The 18,377-nt window shown below is 46.2% G+C and overlaps 1 protein-coding gene across 5 annotated transcripts in view; it reads left to right on the top strand.

The window, feature by feature from the left end:
- Positions 1 to 18,377, top strand: part of NTRK3 (neurotrophic receptor tyrosine kinase 3) — a 232,138-nt gene that overhangs the window by 146,208 nt on the left and 67,553 nt on the right. The window contains exon 13 of one of the 5 annotated variants that reach the window (XM_027801609.2): positions 410 to 3,109. The exons of the other annotated variants lie outside the window; for them this stretch is intronic. Coding sequence (XP_027657410.1) covers positions 410 to 528 — 119 coding nt within the window. The 3' untranslated portion in view covers positions 529 to 3,109. Of the gene's footprint in view, positions 1 to 409; positions 3,110 to 18,377 lie in introns of those variants that run through there. 5 annotated transcript variants of the gene reach the window in all.

Here is an 18,377-nt window from a genome sequence, read left to right as displayed (position 1 = left end):
GTGTAGGAAGGATTCTCAGTTTTCCTCACTCCCTGACTAGGGGAAAGATGGACTAGGTAGGAATTAGGACTTTTCCACCCCTGGTTAGTGGGAACCTCTAGAAAAGAGTTGTTCTCAGTTCTCTGTCCAGACCGTTTGCATGCCACTTGTCCTCGGAGCACTTGTGCCTGCACACGCCACGTGAAATAATTGCCTGTTCTTATGGAAAGACAGAGTGAGGTAGCCCGGCCCAGAAAGGGCGTTTTGGCTTTAATTTAATGGCAGCCATTTGCTGGTTATTCATTTGGTTCTTTTTTAATAATTACATGTGTGTCGATATCTCTCTCTTTTTTTCTAGTTTTGCTCTTTTTTGTTTTTTCGTTTACTTTATTTTGCTTTTTTCTTTTTTCTGTTTTTTTTTCCCCTTTAGGTTTCAGAGAAATTATGTTGAATCCAATAAGCCTCCCTGGACATTCCAAACCTCTTAACCAAGGCATTTATGTTGAGGATGTCAGTGTTTATTTCAGCAAAGGACGTCATGGCTTTTAAAACTCCTTAAAAGTCCCTGTTCTGATGTCAAGTTTATAGGCTGTGCCCTCAAAATGGTGGGAAGCAGTAAGCGTGGTCTGTATGGATTGAGGTCTCCTCCTAATAGGACTCTACAGCCCTGCCTGTACACACGTTAAAGCCAACTGAAACTGTGGTTTTCTGTCACCAGATAACAGGGTTGTTCTTTTCCTCCAATGGTCGCTGTGTTCGTTAAATATTCCTGCAAGGCACAACAGCAGCAATGAGAGCAAATAAAGAGAATTAAAACCCAATTGAAAGGAGTCATCCTAATAACACAGTAAATAATTGTACTTTTGCTTTAAAATAAAACACAAAACAAAACCAACCAAGCCAACCAAACTGACATCTTTAGTCATGTCCTCCCTGCTTGGAGTTTTCCTTGTAAGCTTGTGTCTTCGCAACACCCAGTGAATGCCGCCATCACCTCTTACGTGGCGCCGCCATGGGAGGTCTCCCAGAGCGAGCCGAGGCAGGGAGCCTGGAAGCAACTAAAGCAGAACGAAGACTTTTGGTAAGAACAAAGGCAGCCCCGCTCCCAGTTCTTGCACAGAAAATAATGTTGGAAGGAATAATGGAAAGAAAAACAAAACAAAACCATCTTACTTCTCTGACAGGAAGAGAATGTGGTTATCTTTGAAGTGCACATATTCTAGGAGGCTTTTTTTGTTTGTCTGTCTGTGTGTGTTAGAGCGGCTCGTTGGATCTGACTATATTGTTGTCGTACTCTGGTCTCTCCCTGCTGCTTGAATGATGAGCTTTATCTGAGGAGTTGCCTGGACTTCCCGCATGGATGGAGAATCCATCGCGCAGGAGGGTCTGTGTCCTTGCCAGGACTAGGGCAGTAAGCAAAGTGGAAAAGCCTATCAGACGCACGCAGGTCCCAGTTGCTGGGCCTTTTCCAGCCCCCTTTAGCTCTCCCCTGTATTCCCACCCAGCTAGAGGTTGATTGTAACCCAGTCACATACCCAGAACCATCAGCTTGAGGCTGACTGAGTGAAGGAGAGGAAAAATAAGTATTCTGTTGCTTCTTCTCTGGCATAAACAGGAATATCGATCCTGTTCTCCGGCCGATATTTATATTCTCTCGCCACCCTCCCATCCCACTTTTGTCTTACTTCATCCAAAGCCTCTCAGATGGAAAAGTAAACCCTTTGATCCTGTCCTCAAGAGAAGCCTGCTGCCCTTGCGGCAACTTGCAGGGCTTTCCTTGGACTCTCTGGGCATCACGTGTATGGGAAATACAGATTTGCTCACACGTATCAGTGATAACCTATAAGCAAGGCAGATTTTCTCTAGAGGAAAAAAAAAAAAAAAAACCTTCCAAAAGCTTCAGGTGTGGCCAGATCCTTTTCTGAGAGGAGTACTGAACCAGGAGCTTGCTCACCAGCCACTCAGCTTTGCTTGCCTTCTTGGTGGCCCGAGACGACCTTATCACATCAGGGATATCTGTAAATCACCAGCCCTGAAAGGTTGCTGCCACTGGAAAGTGTCACGGTCCCCCACCGCCAGAACTGGGCAGAAGCCTCAGAATGGGATGTTCTGCTTCATCCTGCCTTTACAGGTGACCGGCGTGAACCACCCTGGAGATTGCCAGGAGGTTTTGTTACCAGCTTTCCCATAGGGATGTCCCTGGGAATGTTCCATTCTCTTGCTTCTTCTCCTGGTTCGCTCGCATAAAAAGGTAAAGTGCAATAGAAGAGTACAGGAGAAATGGTAGCAGATTGCTTTAAGTTAACGGACATGCCTTAGGGGGGCATCTGCATTAGGACAAGGAGGCCTGGCTCAGGTTGGATGGTTTTAGAAACCATGACCAAAACTCCCAACAATGTTTCCTGCCCGCATCGGAGCTGGAAATGCAAGAGGTGCACCGCCAGAGAGGACCTGCGGCCATGTGTTATTGACGCCTCAATTCTGCAGATTCACAGAGTGTGGAGGAGCTCCAGAAAGCGTGTGAATCACTGGGTGCTTGTCTGAACTGAATTTCCCCATCTCCTGGAAGTCGCCCACCTGATCTGGGGATGTCTTGTCTGTCTGAACTGTCTCCTCTCCCTAGCACTGTTCAGGGGACTCTGCTCTCAACTGTGTGTATCAGTCGTAGAGATACGTCCGTGGGCCTGGACCAGAAGCCTATATCCAAACACCCTAGCAGAGGAAGGGTTGAATTTTGCAGCTCAGGTCCATCTCTGCTTAGAAGAAATCCTCCGGACCGTACAGCATAATTTAAAGCAGTTCTCCCCACTGTGATCGATGTCTCAATTTAACACCAATTAAAGTCTCTGGTTCCTCACTGCTGAAAACAAAAGCCAGTCATGGCCGTTTGCGATTGGTGGCTTTAAGTAGCAAGTCTAAGGATGTTTTTTTAAAAAAAATTTATTTTATTTTTAATTATTGTAAATCATTACCTCATTTTCTGTCAATGAGACTCCTCCATCTTTGAGCATTCTTATCTTGCCATAACTATCATCCTGTGCTAATGGGAAATGGGATGGTCCCTTTTCACAGAGACTATAGGGGTGTTCAATGTCTAGTTTCTTAATAAACACTTTATTTTCTAACGAAACAGCTGCATCAGGCCTCTTCTTTGAAGACAAAATAAATAAAGGTTCAGAATGACACGTCCTATAGTCTACTTCTTCATGAGATGGTCCATGTGTGGGGAGTCTGTTTGGTTTGGTTCTTCGGGGTGTGCGGAGGGTGGGGTTTACAGCTGTGATGTGAACGCTGCTGAGGTGTAGCTCTTGCTTCTGTAGTTCTCATCAGGCACAAAGATGTTTTCTTGCCTGAGAGCTTAGCTGATGACTAACTCAGTTGATAACCTGTTGTTTCTTGTAACTCAAAACGGTCATGTTCTCAGGAACAAGGCGGTACTGCTGGGAGATGGTGTCATGATTTGCCAAGACATGTTTCTACACTTGGTGGAAGGAGTTTTATCAGGAGTCTTATCTCTCAGGGACCTTGACACTAAACAATTGTTCTGGCTGCAGTGCTTTTGTTTCAGGACATGCTGTTGCTGCAGGTCTCCCTGCTCAGCTGTGCAAATTGCTCTCCTGTTGGGTGTTGGACTGTTGTCCCTTCATCAGGGACAATTAGCTTCCTACTAAGCTAGCAAGGATGCGTTCGATGTAAAGGCAGTGGGGTACAGGTGAGTGCCGCAGTCGAGTTCCTCATCAGAAGTTGATGTAAGGCTGGTTGCTCCAGGAAGAGAGAGGAACGACTTCAGCATGCAGGGCTCAGCATGAGGATGTGTCTTAGAGGCTGTGGCTTAGTATTGTTAACAGGAGATGTCATTTATGTGACTTAAAGCTGCTGTGCCAACCTGCAGATGACTGAGCATGAGGCTGGGGGTGTGTTTGAGCTGATATTGGTGGATGGTGCTGGAACCCTCTTAGAAAACCTGGTGAGAGTTTTGATGAGCAAAATAGAAACATGTTTTCCAGCATCCTTCTGTTCCTGTAACTTCCTGGCATGACTTTCAAGCAAATGTCTCAAAATCATGCTATGATTGAATTTCTGCATGCTATTCCCTTCTAATGAGTGTGCCTCTAGAAGTGATCGGGTGCTGTGGTTCACAGTTTCAGGTGATGGCTGAGATCTTTACCTTTCCAAGGATGTCTGTGATGCCCGAGACAAATGGTTGTCTCCTGACATACAACCTTATGTACGGGATGGACAGCTGAGCTACACCAGATTTCATTCCTACTTCCCTTTCCTTTCTGAGGTGCGGGAAACATGGGTGGTGGAAGCTCTGCCTTTTCCTCCACACTAATCCAGGGTCTGTTCCCAGGTTTCACAGCACAGAAGCATTGCAAATGGAGTTGATTAGCCAGTTGCTCAGGCTGCTGGTATGGCCAGCCTTAGTTCATTTTGCTTTGTATTTCAGGGCAACTGATTGCTCACACAAAAGTTCCCACAATGTTTGTGCTGCTGCCAGTTCCCAAGGAGCTAGCTTAACTGTGCCCATGGGCTCTGACATGCATTGCAGAGGGGTAGGGCACTTGTTTCTCCTTGTGCTTGCTTGGTTGCCTCTGTTACCTGATGTACCCATGTGAAGGCTTCATGCTCTTCGGGACAGCTGGACGGTGAGTTGATACTGTTGTCCTGCTCTCCCTCCCCACACTGGCTTCAAATGACTCTTGAGCTGTTTATGAAGCTTATTACTGAAGGAGCTTGGGATACTGGTTTGGTAGGGTGCAGGCACTGGTATGTATCAACTCCTCCTGAAAATCACAACCCTGCCTTCTCGGTTCTTGTAGACTGTGGAGCCTACATGTGAACAAGTAGACAAGCTAAGTTTTCTTTTCTTGTGGTTTGACTCTAAAAAGATGGACTCATATTTATTTTAGTTCATGCCTGGAATGAGCGTGATGGACATTGTATGATTCTGGCACAATATGTCTCTGCATGATGGAAATAATGCATGGCCCAGTGGGACCTTGGACTTGCTGCAGGCGAGTGTTTGATGTATGTGATGCTGTAGGTCATGACCAGGGTATATTGAGTCTCCATAGCTGCTTATTCAAGTTGCACCGGCTGAGTCTCCATGTCCTTTGCTGCTCTTTTGTTTACTTAGATGTGCTTTTAAGGGGTCAGCCCTTCTTTCCCGAGAAAGAAGCTGGAACTTCTTTTGAAGGTAGTGGTTTTCTGTACCACCAGGTTTTTGGCCTTTGCAGCGTGTGTCTGTGCTCCGCTGTCCAGGAAGGCAGGGGCAGAAGTCCCAGGAGCTGTGGACAGTCAGAGGAGGGTGCTTCTGCTGTTTCAGCAAACTGCATCACCACTCTGCTCTGATTTGTACCCAGAAAAAGCTGCAGATCCTCAGGGTTAAGCCCTGGCATTAGCAGAGGATAAAGAGGCCTAGGTACAGTAGTAAAGCTAAAAACCACAGGTCTGGAGGAGCGACAGGAAGAGAGCATGCAAGAAATCAATGCTGGGTGACTTCATTTTTGCTTAATGCTTAAACTGGTGTGGTTTATGCAGTAAGTCAAAGAGTCCTTATTAACTGTGTATTTACCAGTGCCTGCAGAGCCTGAACAGATGGCAGAAAAGTTTATCGAGCTGCAGGGAAGTGCATACGGTCTCTTTGAAGGGGAAAGAGTATGACAGGAGACGGGCACACACAGAGCTGGAAAAGGTGCTTTACCTGTAGAAGCAACAACATATCTTCCTTTGCTGTTGTGATATATTTTGCTTTGCCTGTATCATTTGTGGTTTCTTTGATGTCCTCCCCAACTCTTCTCATAACAGGCAGGCTCCTTGGTGGTACCAGCTTGGGTCCACGCTGTCGGGGACCACGCAGGTACCGCTTTGTCTTGACCCCTAAAAAACAACATAGGAAACCCAATGGTAAATATATGTTAATTTGCCCAGTGTAGCTTCCTTTGTTTTTCTCATAAACTGGCACGTGGGGAAGACACAGAGGGGCTAGGGGTGCAGATAAATGCCTTTCTGCTTCTGCTTGGACTCAGTTTGGTTGTGTCAGTTCCTGATGTCGTTCTTCAGTTCTGAATTTCACCTTCTTGGAGACACCACTGGAGTTTTGGGGGTTGTCTGTTTTCCTTGTTGGGATTTGGTAATTGGTTCCCGGAGAAGTGGTAAGTTGCCTGTTCTTACTGAAACCAGTACAGCAATTCAAGAGAGTGTTAACTGACTTTTGCCAAACAGCACTGTGAGGTGGAGTCCAGGCTCAGTTTGTCAAGTTAAGAGCTAGAATAAATCCCAACCCACACTCACAGCCCCGGTAAATAAATGTGGGATGATTCCTTTCCGAAGAAAAGATGATGGTCTCTCCAGCAGTGAAGCAGAGTGCAAGTACAAGACAACTACATTTGAACTTTGATACTAATTTTGAACTTTTGAGTGCAGCTGCTGACTAATCAGCAGGAATAAATTTTGGTTGTTCTCTACAAAGCAGAGGGATTCATTCCAAGTGCTGGTTAAATTATTTGCTCTGCTGTTAGTGAGTCATTTGTGACTTGTGCCCAATTCCTGCAGATGAGTTGACTTTTTGTAAGGATTTGCCTATGATTTCAGACTATTAGGCTTTTTTCCTCCAAGGGTTTGCTTCAGATATTCACGTTGTGTGACGCGCTGATTGGTGCTGCATTTGCTGTCACGATGGGTGAATGAATGTTTCAGACAGGCAGCCAGAAATGTAATATACAGAGACGTTCTTTGGTAATCTGGTATTTGGGGTTGTCCTTAACCCCATGTTTCTGTTTCTTATCCTGGGACTGGTACCACCCCACCAGGTCTGTTTGCAGGCAAGAAAAACTGCTGTTCCCCAGGCTTTTGGGGTAGTTAAGAGCTTGTTTTCAGAGCAAGTAGCCTTCATGGCTCCAGCCTGAATTTTGGGAGCAGCCCATGTCTGATCTGTATGTTGGTCTCCACTCGCTGATGAAGCGCAGCCGCTGCTGGAGGTCAGCCTCTTTCATGAGAAGTCAGAAAGAGCCAGACTGGAGTCACATTAGGCTCGGTAAACTGCCAGGATGTCTGAATAAGCTAATCGTGGCCAGGTCATCATTATCTTAAGTGAGTCAAAGATGTGTCCAGGCTGTTTATTAAGATAATTGGGAGAGGGATGGAGGAATGTTTGCAGTCTGTGGACTAGGCTGGTGAGGTGGTGGAGTGTATTGCAACATCTTATACGAGAGAGAAGGCACTCATGGTTTGGAAAGTTGATGTTCTACACATGTCCAGGGGCTGGTCCTGCTGGGATTCAGTCCTGGTGCCAGTAACGGGGATGTAGGGTGGCATCATGATAATGCTGTATGCACATTTCAAACACCACCAATGTGAGCTCATCTTGCTAGGCTAAAGAGTTGTACCTCTGCTCAGATTTCCTCATGAGGCCTTTTTGCCTGGTAATTTTAGAGATATTCTGGATCTTGTATTTTGCTGCATCAGTGCCAAGCAATATTTTGGGACAACAGGAGCAGCTGTGCACAGTCGCTCCTTCCTTGGTAGTGCCTGGTCCAGTCCCCCATGGACTGCTGGAGGTGGCTGCAGGTTTGCTTTGTGTCTCCTGAGACACATTTGTTCATCAGCTGGTGCCAGAGGGGGCTGCAAGTTTAAGGGTGTTTAAGCTCCAGTCATACACCCAGCACTGCTAGAGCAACTCCAGAGGTACACATCCCCCAAAGCCATCACATCTCACAATGCACAGACATTGCAGGTGACTGAGAAGGGACTCACTTAAAGGCAGGTAAGTGCCATTTTTCTCCTTCCGGGGAGCTAATGTGTGTAATATGCTGAATTCAGACCTCTAGCCGGAATTACTTTGATGGATCTGTTCTAAATGCATAAAGGATAACTGACTGCATTAGACAGTATCAGTGAGAAACTGTCAGTCCCTGCTCAGGAGCTAGCAGGGGCTCTTCTGGCTGGAAATGCTGCAGATCTGGCACTGTGTGAGTGGAACACCAGAAGAAACAGTGCTGCTGGAGACTGGGGTTAACACCCACCGTTACTCCTGTTTGACCGCCTGGGTCAGGGCTGACGGCTGGAGGATGCAGCTGGGGTGCCAGCAGGCATGGCAGAGCTGTGAGAGGTGTTCGGCATGGCTCTTTGCTTCTTTAGAAAGCTTGGGAGCACAGAACTGCAAGGGTGACTACTTGATGATAATGCCAGTCTCTCATTTTCATCAACAGTAAGCAAAAAAGGCTCTGATGTGCCTTAACCCTTCTGGCTGGTGCCAGCAGAGAGTGCATTACAGACGGATCACCTCTTTTGCAGCCATATGAAACACTTGCCACACAATCCCAACAGAGGATCTGTATAGACACAGCTTCAGAAGAAGGCAGCAAAGTCCCTGACAGTGCATGTTGGATGAAAATACTGTCCTGTGACTAGACTGAAAGTTCAGTTTAATCCTGTTAACCTCAGAGGGGACTCCTGGGAGTTGGGTACTGTTCTGTGTAGGTCCTTAAGCTCCTCTGCATGACTGTAATGTGTGAAGCATCTAATGTTGTGCCAAATTTCGTTCCCTGGATTCAGGGTGGTGGCCTGAGCCTCAAAGAAAATGAGCCGATTGATATCAATAGCAGTCTTACAAGGGAAGAAGAATTCCTCTTGCCAAAAACCCCCAGAATTGCCCTTAGGAGATAAAGACTCCTGAGCGTAAAAGGTATCGTCAGGTACACCCAAATGGGTAAGGATCGACTATGTCCCTTCTAGAAGATCTCTAAGACTCCAAAAAGCAAGGAAACGTGGCGACCATGAGCTGTAGATACAGCATAGAATGAAACCTGGCTCTCTGATCCTGAAAGGGCCACTGAAAGCAAATGGGCTGCACAGGAATCCCTTGATGAGTGATCTCTTGAAGGGATGGTTCAACTTTTTGGGGCATGTCTGTGCCATTAGTTTATAGCACTGTGAAGCTTATGTTTGCCAGCTACCTGAGCTGTTGGCCTGCCAGCACAGGGAGGGCGGCGTCCCATAGCTTGCTGCACACGAGCCACGGAGGACTTTGCTGCCAAGCCTGTTCTGCCTGAGACCCTCCATCTTTTGCCTGTGTTTTTGCCTGTGCTTCCTTCTGAGTAAGGACAAATCCTCATGGGCTTGGAGCTTTCACCAGATCTTACCCAGGCCCATCCCTAGGTTCCCCAACAAGAAACCAGAGGATGGCCATCTCTTCGGTTGGAAAGGAGGTAACTTTGACATAACATCCTTGGAATTGCCTGAAGTGATGCTCTTGTCTGGAGAAGTAAGTACGTGTTCACCGGTCATGGTGCAGGGATGTATGTATGTATGTTTCTGTTTGTATGCATAGTAGCAATCAGATACTGATGGTGGGAAGGTGGTGTTGGATTTTCAAGGGAAGAGACATGATCATTAAATGTGATCTACTGTCCAAGGCAGAGAGCTGGAAGCTGGGATGGTAAAGTCTTCAGTGGATTAGGCTGTGACATAGAGGTAAGTTTTTGCTGTACTTCCCCATCTGTAACCCTGCATAAATGATTTAAGTCCCCCACAGCACACTGATGGTATCCGTACACTCCGGCTGCCAGGGATGGAAGAGAAGAGCCTGGCTCTGAGCTGGTCCTGGGTATGATTCAAGAAAACAATTCTTGAGACACTCAGCAGCAAGCACGTCCCTGTGTCACAGAGACTGAGCTGGGATCTCCCACAGAGCTCAGCTTCAAGCTCAGAGCAGCTTCTGGGTTGGGAAAGAAGTGGGGAGCTACAAGGGTTCTTCCCCAAGGGACATCCCAGCCCAAGTGCAGGCATCACACATGCTGCTCTCTGCACCCTCACAACTCCCTGAATAAAGACTCTTTGTTCTAGGAGATATAGATTATATATATTTTAAGGCTCCGTGAATTATTCATCACCCAAAGATGAAACTGAGCATCAGAGCTAAGGAAAGGCTGAGGGCGTGAGGCGAGGAACCTTCCATTATTTATTGTACTAAATCTTGACCTGGTTGCACCTTCTCTTTGCAATCCTGCCTTTGCTTTGGGAAGCACTCTTTTCTCCTAAAAATCTGACGTACTCTGCTACTTTCTGTAGGTAATTGTAGCGATAACCTAATCAACTGCTTCCCTTGTTGTGCAGCTTGATGATTGGCCTTTAAAGGAGTAAAGGGTATGTCCTAGTGAGCCTGTGAGGGCACAGTGGGGCTGCCAGGAAAAGCAGGGACACGTTAGGTCGGATGGAGAATGAAGAAGTCCTTGGTATGCTCTGGGATCAAGCAGGGGTGAAGGCTTAACCATCTGGGTCTGGCAAACAGGAGCAGGGGCAAATGTAATTGAGTGGTTTCGAAGGAAAGGCTGGCTGCTTTCTTGCTCAGCCAGGCACTTCCAGGCTCGGTGTGGCACAGGCCAGATGTGAATAAGGGCTCCTGCTCATTTGTGGTCACTTGGCGGTCAGCATGAAATGAGTTTGTGGGTGTCAGCCACATTCCTGGCAGCCAGATATCCATAGCACAGAACATGCCTATGGTTTCTTGGATGGAGGCAGATGACGATGACTAAATTCAGTGTGTGGCTGCACGGCGCTGGTTTGTGGTATCCTGACCTCTTGGAAGAAAAAAATAGTTGACACAACCCATCTGAATGGGACCAGAACTCGTAGCCATAAAAGTGACAAGGGTGGAAGAGAGAGGGGTTTGTCGGTCACTTTTTCTTTGTGTTTTTTTGTTTGTTTGTTTGTTTGTTAGTTTGATTCTGTAATCAAAGAGAAGGGCTAAGAAGTTGAGCTTTCATTTTATAAGATCATAATTTTCTTTCTTATTTCAGTTGTATTGCAGTAAAAATTCAGGTATTGCTTGTCCTGATTAAATGGCAAAATGTTGTACCACAACAGCAGGAAACTATCATGTTGCTTTGTTATTGCCTTTTTAATTACTGTGACCAATTCATTGGCAAGAGTAATATTATTGCTAAGGGCTGGAAACACCTTCCCTTTCCATTGCTATATGGCCCCAGGGCTTGCAAGATGCAACTTTGGCAGTAAGGTGAGAGAAAGAGAACTTCATTTATTTGCCGTTCTTCATTTCTGCCAGCGCAAGAGCTTATGAGGCCACAGGCTAACCCGTGTCTAGTACGATCCAAGTTAAAAATAACTCCACTTCCACCCCGCTCCCTCAAAGGTTCTTTTTCACCCAGAACATTTCAGGGTGCTTCTTTGCCAAACAGCAGCAACAGCACGAGGGAGGAGGAGGCCAGTGGTGGGGTGAGGGTGGCAGGCACTTGTGGGGATGGGAGGAGGTTTCACCGTCAGAGCTGGCAGCTGATTGCTTGCAGCAAGCAAGCACTTTGGCATCCAAGAAGGCTGCTGCAAAAACTGAGAGAGAAATGATTTGGAAACGTGGTCTTTCTAAAGATTTTATTTTTTAATAAAGAAACCTTTCAGACCCCTTTTTAATTCATAATAAAGAGCAGGTTGAAAAGAAGGAGAGGGCAAATGAAGACAGTAAGGCTTGCTAACTTCCTTTAAAGTTGGAAGGTCACCTTTAAAAATGGATGAATGCAACGTTTGGAGGAAGCTCCAAGGCAGCAGGCCTGGGGTTCAGCACTAGAATAGGAGGCAGAATAAAGATGAAAAGAAGAATCCAGTTGGGATCTAGGAATAGCTGCAGAGCTGCAAGTCTCCGTGATGGGCTTGGGTGGAGGCGGTATTTCAGGGAGCTTCTCTGCCCGCTCTCTGAAAGCTGCTGTTGTGCGTGGTGATGTGCTGGGGGAAGTGAAGTCAGGTGCTGGATAGCCAGCTGGACTGTGCGGGAGCACATGGGTTGGTGGTATTGTTGTGGGTGTAAGCTAGAATTTGGGATAAAATTAAGGCATTGCCTGCCCATTCTGCATTCGGGGATGCTGAGTAACCCTAGAGGTGTCTTGCCTGCTCTGGTTGTGTTTGTGCTGATTTTTCTCCTTTCCTGGGATGTGTCAGGGAGCGGGAGAAGAGAGATCACAGCATGAGTCCTGGTAATGACTCGCTGGTCGAAAAGCTTTCGGGCTGTGTTTGGGATGGTTTCCTAGCTCTCGCTACTTTGGTCTGCTTTGTGAGCTGGTGAAAGTCATGGTAGTGCCACTGTGTCATATGGAATTATGTGAATATATTCCCTTCTCCCTACCCCATCCAAATCAATATACTGGATGCTAAGATACAGCCATATACTTCACGCTCCTTAGCCACCTGGTTCAGAAAGCAGGTATTTCCTCCCTTGAATACCCAAACGACGAGGTATCACAAGGAAAGAAGCCCAACATTTGAAAAGATAACCCCCTTCCCCTGTTCAACACAGGGCTTTCTCCCCCATGCTCCTAGTGCCAGCCCTTCCCACCTTTCCTTGGAAACCACCAGATGCAGCCTGGGAGCTGCCTGGTCACGGAGCGAGCACGTGGCAGCTCTTTCCTCTTCTCTAACTGGATCATACAGCCTCTAGTCCAACAGGTTCCAGGTTTAGTCCCCAGATAAAGAGCCTGGGTAAGCACAGGAAAATTTGTGCCAGCCCCCGTTTCCCCCCAGCCCCTTGCAGTCAAGGCTGAAGGGTGAGATTGCTCCTGTGAAATTGTGTAATGAGTTGAGAGAGCAGGATTGCAAAGGAGAAAGGACTCCAATGCATCTGCAGTTAGTTTGTAAAGCTTTGGGATCTACTGGGAAATGCTGTCTGCGTGTTTTGTCTTGCTGTGTTCTTTCCCTTTTTCTGTATCTGTCCTATTTGAAGGTTTTTAGAGCACTTTTACAACTGGTAGTCAACAAGAGTCGCTAAGGGCATAATTCAGAGGCCATTTTCAGGAAGGGAAACTGAGGCAAGTGTGCTGCCTTCCCCAGGCTATTGCTGTTCATACAGAAGCACAGGGAGTGCATGGCCAGGCAGGGAACAGGATGCCAGGGGGAGAATGGTGATGGTGACCAGAGAAACCTCTGGCCTTAGCCCTGGTCTCAGCTGTGTCTGCCCTGGGCAGAAGTTCCCTATGACAGGGAATGAAATGATATTTCTTAACAGTTCACCTAAGAACTGAATTCATTCCATATTTAAGCACTTGCCTGTCTTTCCCACTGAGCCAAAGTGCAGGGGCATCAGACACATGCTATCTATTGCTTATTAAGTGGTTTAACAAGCCCAGCTAATTACAATGTACTCAAGGATTTTGTAGCTTATGAAAGCAGTCCCTGTTTGTTTGTGTCAGTGCTTTAATACATTAATACACCAATTAAACCTCGGGGTGTGTGCATGCCCACACAGCTTAACATATAGGAAGGCATGTTGATGTCTTTCATATCAACTGGGGTTTCTCTGGCTGTTTCAGCCCCAGCTCTGAAGGGATGCTTGTGGTTTTACGCTCAACCTTGTCGCCGAGGGGACACACATCCCCTACATAAAAACATAGTTCTGTTCCCCCAGAAGTGCATTGTTTTACAAGACTCTGGCAGACATGGGCACTCTCTGTCATTAAGGTTTCCTTCTCTCAGACAAGCCTGGGAGAGTTTCTCGGTGTTTATTTCCATCTCGGTGCTGATGATACAGGCAATTTGTGCATGAAAGTGTTGTCTTCTCTCCCTCAATTAGTCCCGAGGGGTCACCAGTGGGAGCGTGCTGTCTGCAACATTTGCACTTGTTTGTAAAGGGCCGGGTGCATTCGTTAAGCCACATGGGTAACGAGCAATAATCAGTGCACAAGGCACCCAGCATGAGTCAGTGCAGGGATGGGACTGGAGCAGGCGGTGAGGGTCAGAGGTAAAAGCCTCCTTCAGTGCACTTACGGTTCAGTGAAAAGAAGGCAGTCGTGGGGGGAGGAGAAGCCTTTCGAAATGACAGATTAAAGGAAACTGAGCAGCTGTAATAAATACACTCGAAACTGAAGAGCATCTAGGATGCAGTGATTATATTCCCTGCAGAGCTGAAGTGCTGAGGAGGGTCTGCAGAAAGGGCAGCCGTACAAAACCACTGGCCTTTCGGCGGGCAGGCTTACAGGGAATGCAAAATGAGTTGAAGAAAGCTGGCTGGGCTTTAATGCAAGTCTGAGAGGTACAGTTGGGAAGGCTGCCCTAAACATTCAGTCTAGTAAAAATAGGCAATAAAAGACAGAATGAAAGGACTGATGTGTGCCAGGCTGGCTAAGCAAGAGATAGACTGTGATGGGGCAATGCTGAAGTATCACAGTGAAAGGAGAGGACAGGAAGAAGAAAGCAGAAGAAAACAGAGGGATGGAAAGCAGCAGCCATAGAGGATGCTGAGGGTGTGTTTCAGACAGCAAGGTCCTTTTGCATGTAAGTATCTCCGAGTGACAAAGAAACTGGCCTCACAGCAAAGAGGTGCTTGGAGTTTTGAGAACAGTGAGCTCGTACGGCTGATAGAGAGGAGAAAGTGCTTATCTTGAGAGTGATATATATGCAGAACTTAGACTGATGACAGAGAACAAAAGCCAGCTTGTATCAGCGATACGAGGAGAGAAGCAATATTAAATATTTTTCATCTGCTAAAATCACATCCTACTTTATAGAAGATGAAGGGAAATATCTCCCCATATCAGTGACCAGCTGTTCAAGGGCATGGGACAAGGTAAACATCCTCTGCAGATGGAGAGGACGTCCTGTAACGTACACACCTGTAGACATGCAGAAGACTCACCAAGCTCTTCACTGACGTTTTAAATTGCCCATCTAAAATGGGGCAGATGGATGAGAGTTGGAAGGTGGTGGACATAATGGGGACAAGAGACAGACCAGGAAGTTTAATGTTTGCTCTGGGAAAATCTTGGAAATCTTCTTACACTTTAAGGGATGTTATGGGAGAACACCTGGAAAAGCAACACTCTGTGAAGACCGAAGTTACGTGGCTTGAAGTAGTGAGAGGTCGCACTAAAGTAATCTGCTGGCATTCCCTGAGGAGCTAACTGCCACTATATATAAGGGAAATTCAGTGGATATAGTACAGTGAGATTTTCAGCAAGTATTTGACAAGGACCAGCATCAGAGATTAATGACTGGGGGTAGAAGCATTGGTGTAGAATTTAAAATGAAAGCCTACGTAGGAATCTGCCCTAAAAGCAAGAGACAGAAAGGAGTTATTGCTGAAAGTGTTTCCAGTTGGAAAGAGGCTGAAAGTGATGTGTCTTGGAGGTCAGTCTTAATCATCTGTGTTTTTCATGATGTCTGCTAACGATCTGCAAGGAGACGCTGAAAGCAGAAGCCGGAGTCATCCCTGCTGTGACACCATGGATGCGAGTGATTTTTCACCAGTGCTGACTGTGGCCAAGGTCCCACATGTGCCCAGTGCCTCTCCTGATTTGGGGTGTGTTTGAGAGAGGAATCCCAAGCAAGAGGAGAGATGCAGAGAGAGGGAGAGGGGAGCTCTTTGATCGTCCTGCAATACTGTGAGCAGCACTGGGAATATACCCATGCCGGAGGAGACATGGCTTGGGGAGACAGCAATTTATGGCGTGGAGACACAGCACTATCTATCAAGAAAGGATAAATGCAGCGGGCTGGACACCATAGGAATCTTTTCCTTCATTGAACTCCTTCCAGAAATGAAGATGTGATTTTGAACAGCCTGGTAATTATTTTTTCCTTCATTATTTTTTTATTTTGTCTGCTTTCTCTACAATTCCAGATTCTAGTCTGGAAACCTCAGATGACTCAATGTGAGCTCTGTTTACAGGAGAATTGCGCCCTGGCTGTGTAAATGCAAGAAGTCTGAGTGAAGTTTTAAACTTTGGGTGCTCATCTGCACTCAGATATTGATCTGGGTAGGTTGGCCTATTACCTGCTTGAAAATTCTGCCCTGGAAAAAGGTTAAGGGACTTGATTTAAACTCTGATTGATAAAGAAAAGACATCAAGGTGACCTTTATAATACAAGCTGAATTTGGGGTCACTTTCCAAGCTCAGATTGCAATAATGGAGCAGGATTTGCAGGCAGGCTGATGGATTAGATTAATGGAAACTGGCTTCTGATTCTTCCATGTTACCATCCCAGTATCTGATGCAGGCTCTCCAATAAAAGACAGTTCAGGAAAGCAACTTATATACTCTTGTTCAAGACATTTTCCAATTAAATGAGACCTGTCCTAAGCTAGTGAGGAGAAACAGATAATGGCATATCAGACATCTTTCCACCATTATACCCCACTCTGTGCTCTGCAGCATCACTCACATATATTCATCTACAAATAGTGATTGCCAGCTTTGGGAGGTCCTTTTTATGCCTTTGCATCCTCAGCTAACTGCAAAACATTATTTCCCTTTCCCTCCTTTCTTAGCAATCTTGCTCATTTTGGTACTTTCCACTGGCAGTATGTTCTTGCTGTAAAACTTCAGTATACACATTTAAATTTAAGCTGTTAAGCCATATATGATATATATATAAAATTATATATATATAATCTTGGGTTTGTAGCTGAAGATCTAGTAGTTTGCCTTCCCAATGTGTCTTGAATACCAACTTAGCAATCATCCGGTCCTCACACATAGTTCAGTTAAAGCTGAACATGCACCTTTTCACCATCTGCAATTAATCATGTCTTCTGAGGCTACCAGCGCTGCAGAATGTTTTCTCAAGTCTCACCAGGGCCCTTAAGAAGAATTAACTGGGTATTTTTCCCCTGGTGCAGACACTGATGTTTTGCCACAGGAGAAAACTGTGGGATTTTCTACCACCCTCTTGCATGCAGTGAAGTTTGTGATGTTTTCCTGTGAAAATTCACCCCAACCATCTGGCTCATAACAGCTTGAGACATTGCTGAAAGATGACAGACAGACAAATGGACAAATATATAGTGTTTTATTACCCCATGTTCTCTCCTTGCTGGGAGTGTCAGAGACAATAAACCAAGATGGATTCACATTTATAATCGTAATAAAGGCAGGGCACAGCAGGGGTATGATAAAGCAGTACCATCAGGGAAGGAAAGGCAGTGTCCAAGAGTATGTGTTTCCTTAAATAGTCCTGAACTCCTGGTGCTGAGGGATTTCCAAAGGCTTGTCCAAGGAGAACTGTGTATGGCTCACTTCTTGCTCCCCAAAGCACTCTTGTTTCTGCCAAGGAGAGGAAGGTGGTGTTGGGACGACAGTGCCTCCGCTTGGCCAGTGTCTGTGAAACGAATCCAATCCCACTGTGCAGAAGCTCCAGAGCCAACACACGGCCAAGCCGGCACCTTTCAGAGGTCCTCTTCTGCAGGATGGGCCCACAGTACTGATGGGCTCCTTTCTCTCATCTAGACCTGCCCTGCCACCACCCTGCTCATTTTTCAGCAGTGAGGGGGACCTGAGAGGAAAGGTGGACTTCTCTTTGTGTGATGTATCACAGGAACACCAGCCCAATATTCATCGCATCCTACTTGTGACTCAGACATAGACCAAAGCAGTCCAGGAAGCTCCAACTATGTACAGACCTGGAGAGCTAAAGGAGGACCAGCTGCTATCCCCATCAGATTAGCTAATTCCTTTGTATGATCCATCTTTCTCTTTATTCCTCTCTGCATAATTTGCTACCTCATAACAGTTGCCGAAGTCACCCAAACCACAGTAATTTTAGAGCCCAGCAGGCAGAGCTGTTTCAGATTACTCCTCCTGCAGGGGTTTCCTTCTGCAGAAGTTGGCAAGATGAAAAAAGGGATGGGGTTGTGCAGACAGAACAAGCAGGGAGAAAGCCAAGGAAACCTCAGGCAGAAACAAAGAGGGAGCAAGGTCCATTCAGGGTGTTAGGAAAACATGAGTCTGAGGGAACACCTCATCAAGCCGTAGAATAAGTACACCTCCTGTGTTGGTCCTGTGAGAAACAGAGTTGGAGGAGGTGGGAAGGAAAGGGAGGGATGGAAATTGGGCAAATTGGAGAGAGGCTTTCTAATGAAATCATAACTTGAGCCTGAGATTTGTCTTTCAACACCTCATGTTTTTACTCCATATGGCCTTACTTCTGGAATTTTCTTGTTCCGTGACTTTGACTGCAGTAGCCACTCATTTAATGACCACCGAAGGAAGCTGGTGGGAGAATGACTGGGCATGGACGAGAAAAGACATAGGTACTCAAAAATAACAGAAGGGAAAAAAGAAAGGGGGGTGCGGGGGGAAGCAGAAGATGCTATATTTTGTCCAAAATTGTCCTTTGTGTTTGAGATGATGGTAAGGCTGGCAGTGATCAGAACCATTTCCAACCTGCCTGGAGCTCTAGCTGGAAAATGCAGAAGACCAGGCCCTCTCACCAAATTTACTGCTTTGAGATGGTCCAGAAATGCTGTCACAACAGATTTTTCTGTAAGTCTTTTCACACTTTCACATCTGGAGGGAACTGCACTTCTTCTAAAAATACTTCATTTTGCACCCAACGTCAGGCTGAGTTCTTACTCTGTTCAGAGTGGGTTCTGCACTAGGGACCACAACTGTAGTTTG

The sequence above is a fragment of the Falco cherrug genome, chromosome 7, assembly GCF_023634085.1.
Source record: "Falco cherrug isolate bFalChe1 chromosome 7, bFalChe1.pri, whole genome shotgun sequence".
NCBI lineage: Eukaryota > Metazoa > Chordata > Aves > Falconiformes > Falconidae > Falco > Falco cherrug.
The sequence above is the reverse complement of the archived record's forward strand: the minus strand, read 5'-3'. Positions and strand labels throughout refer to the sequence as shown.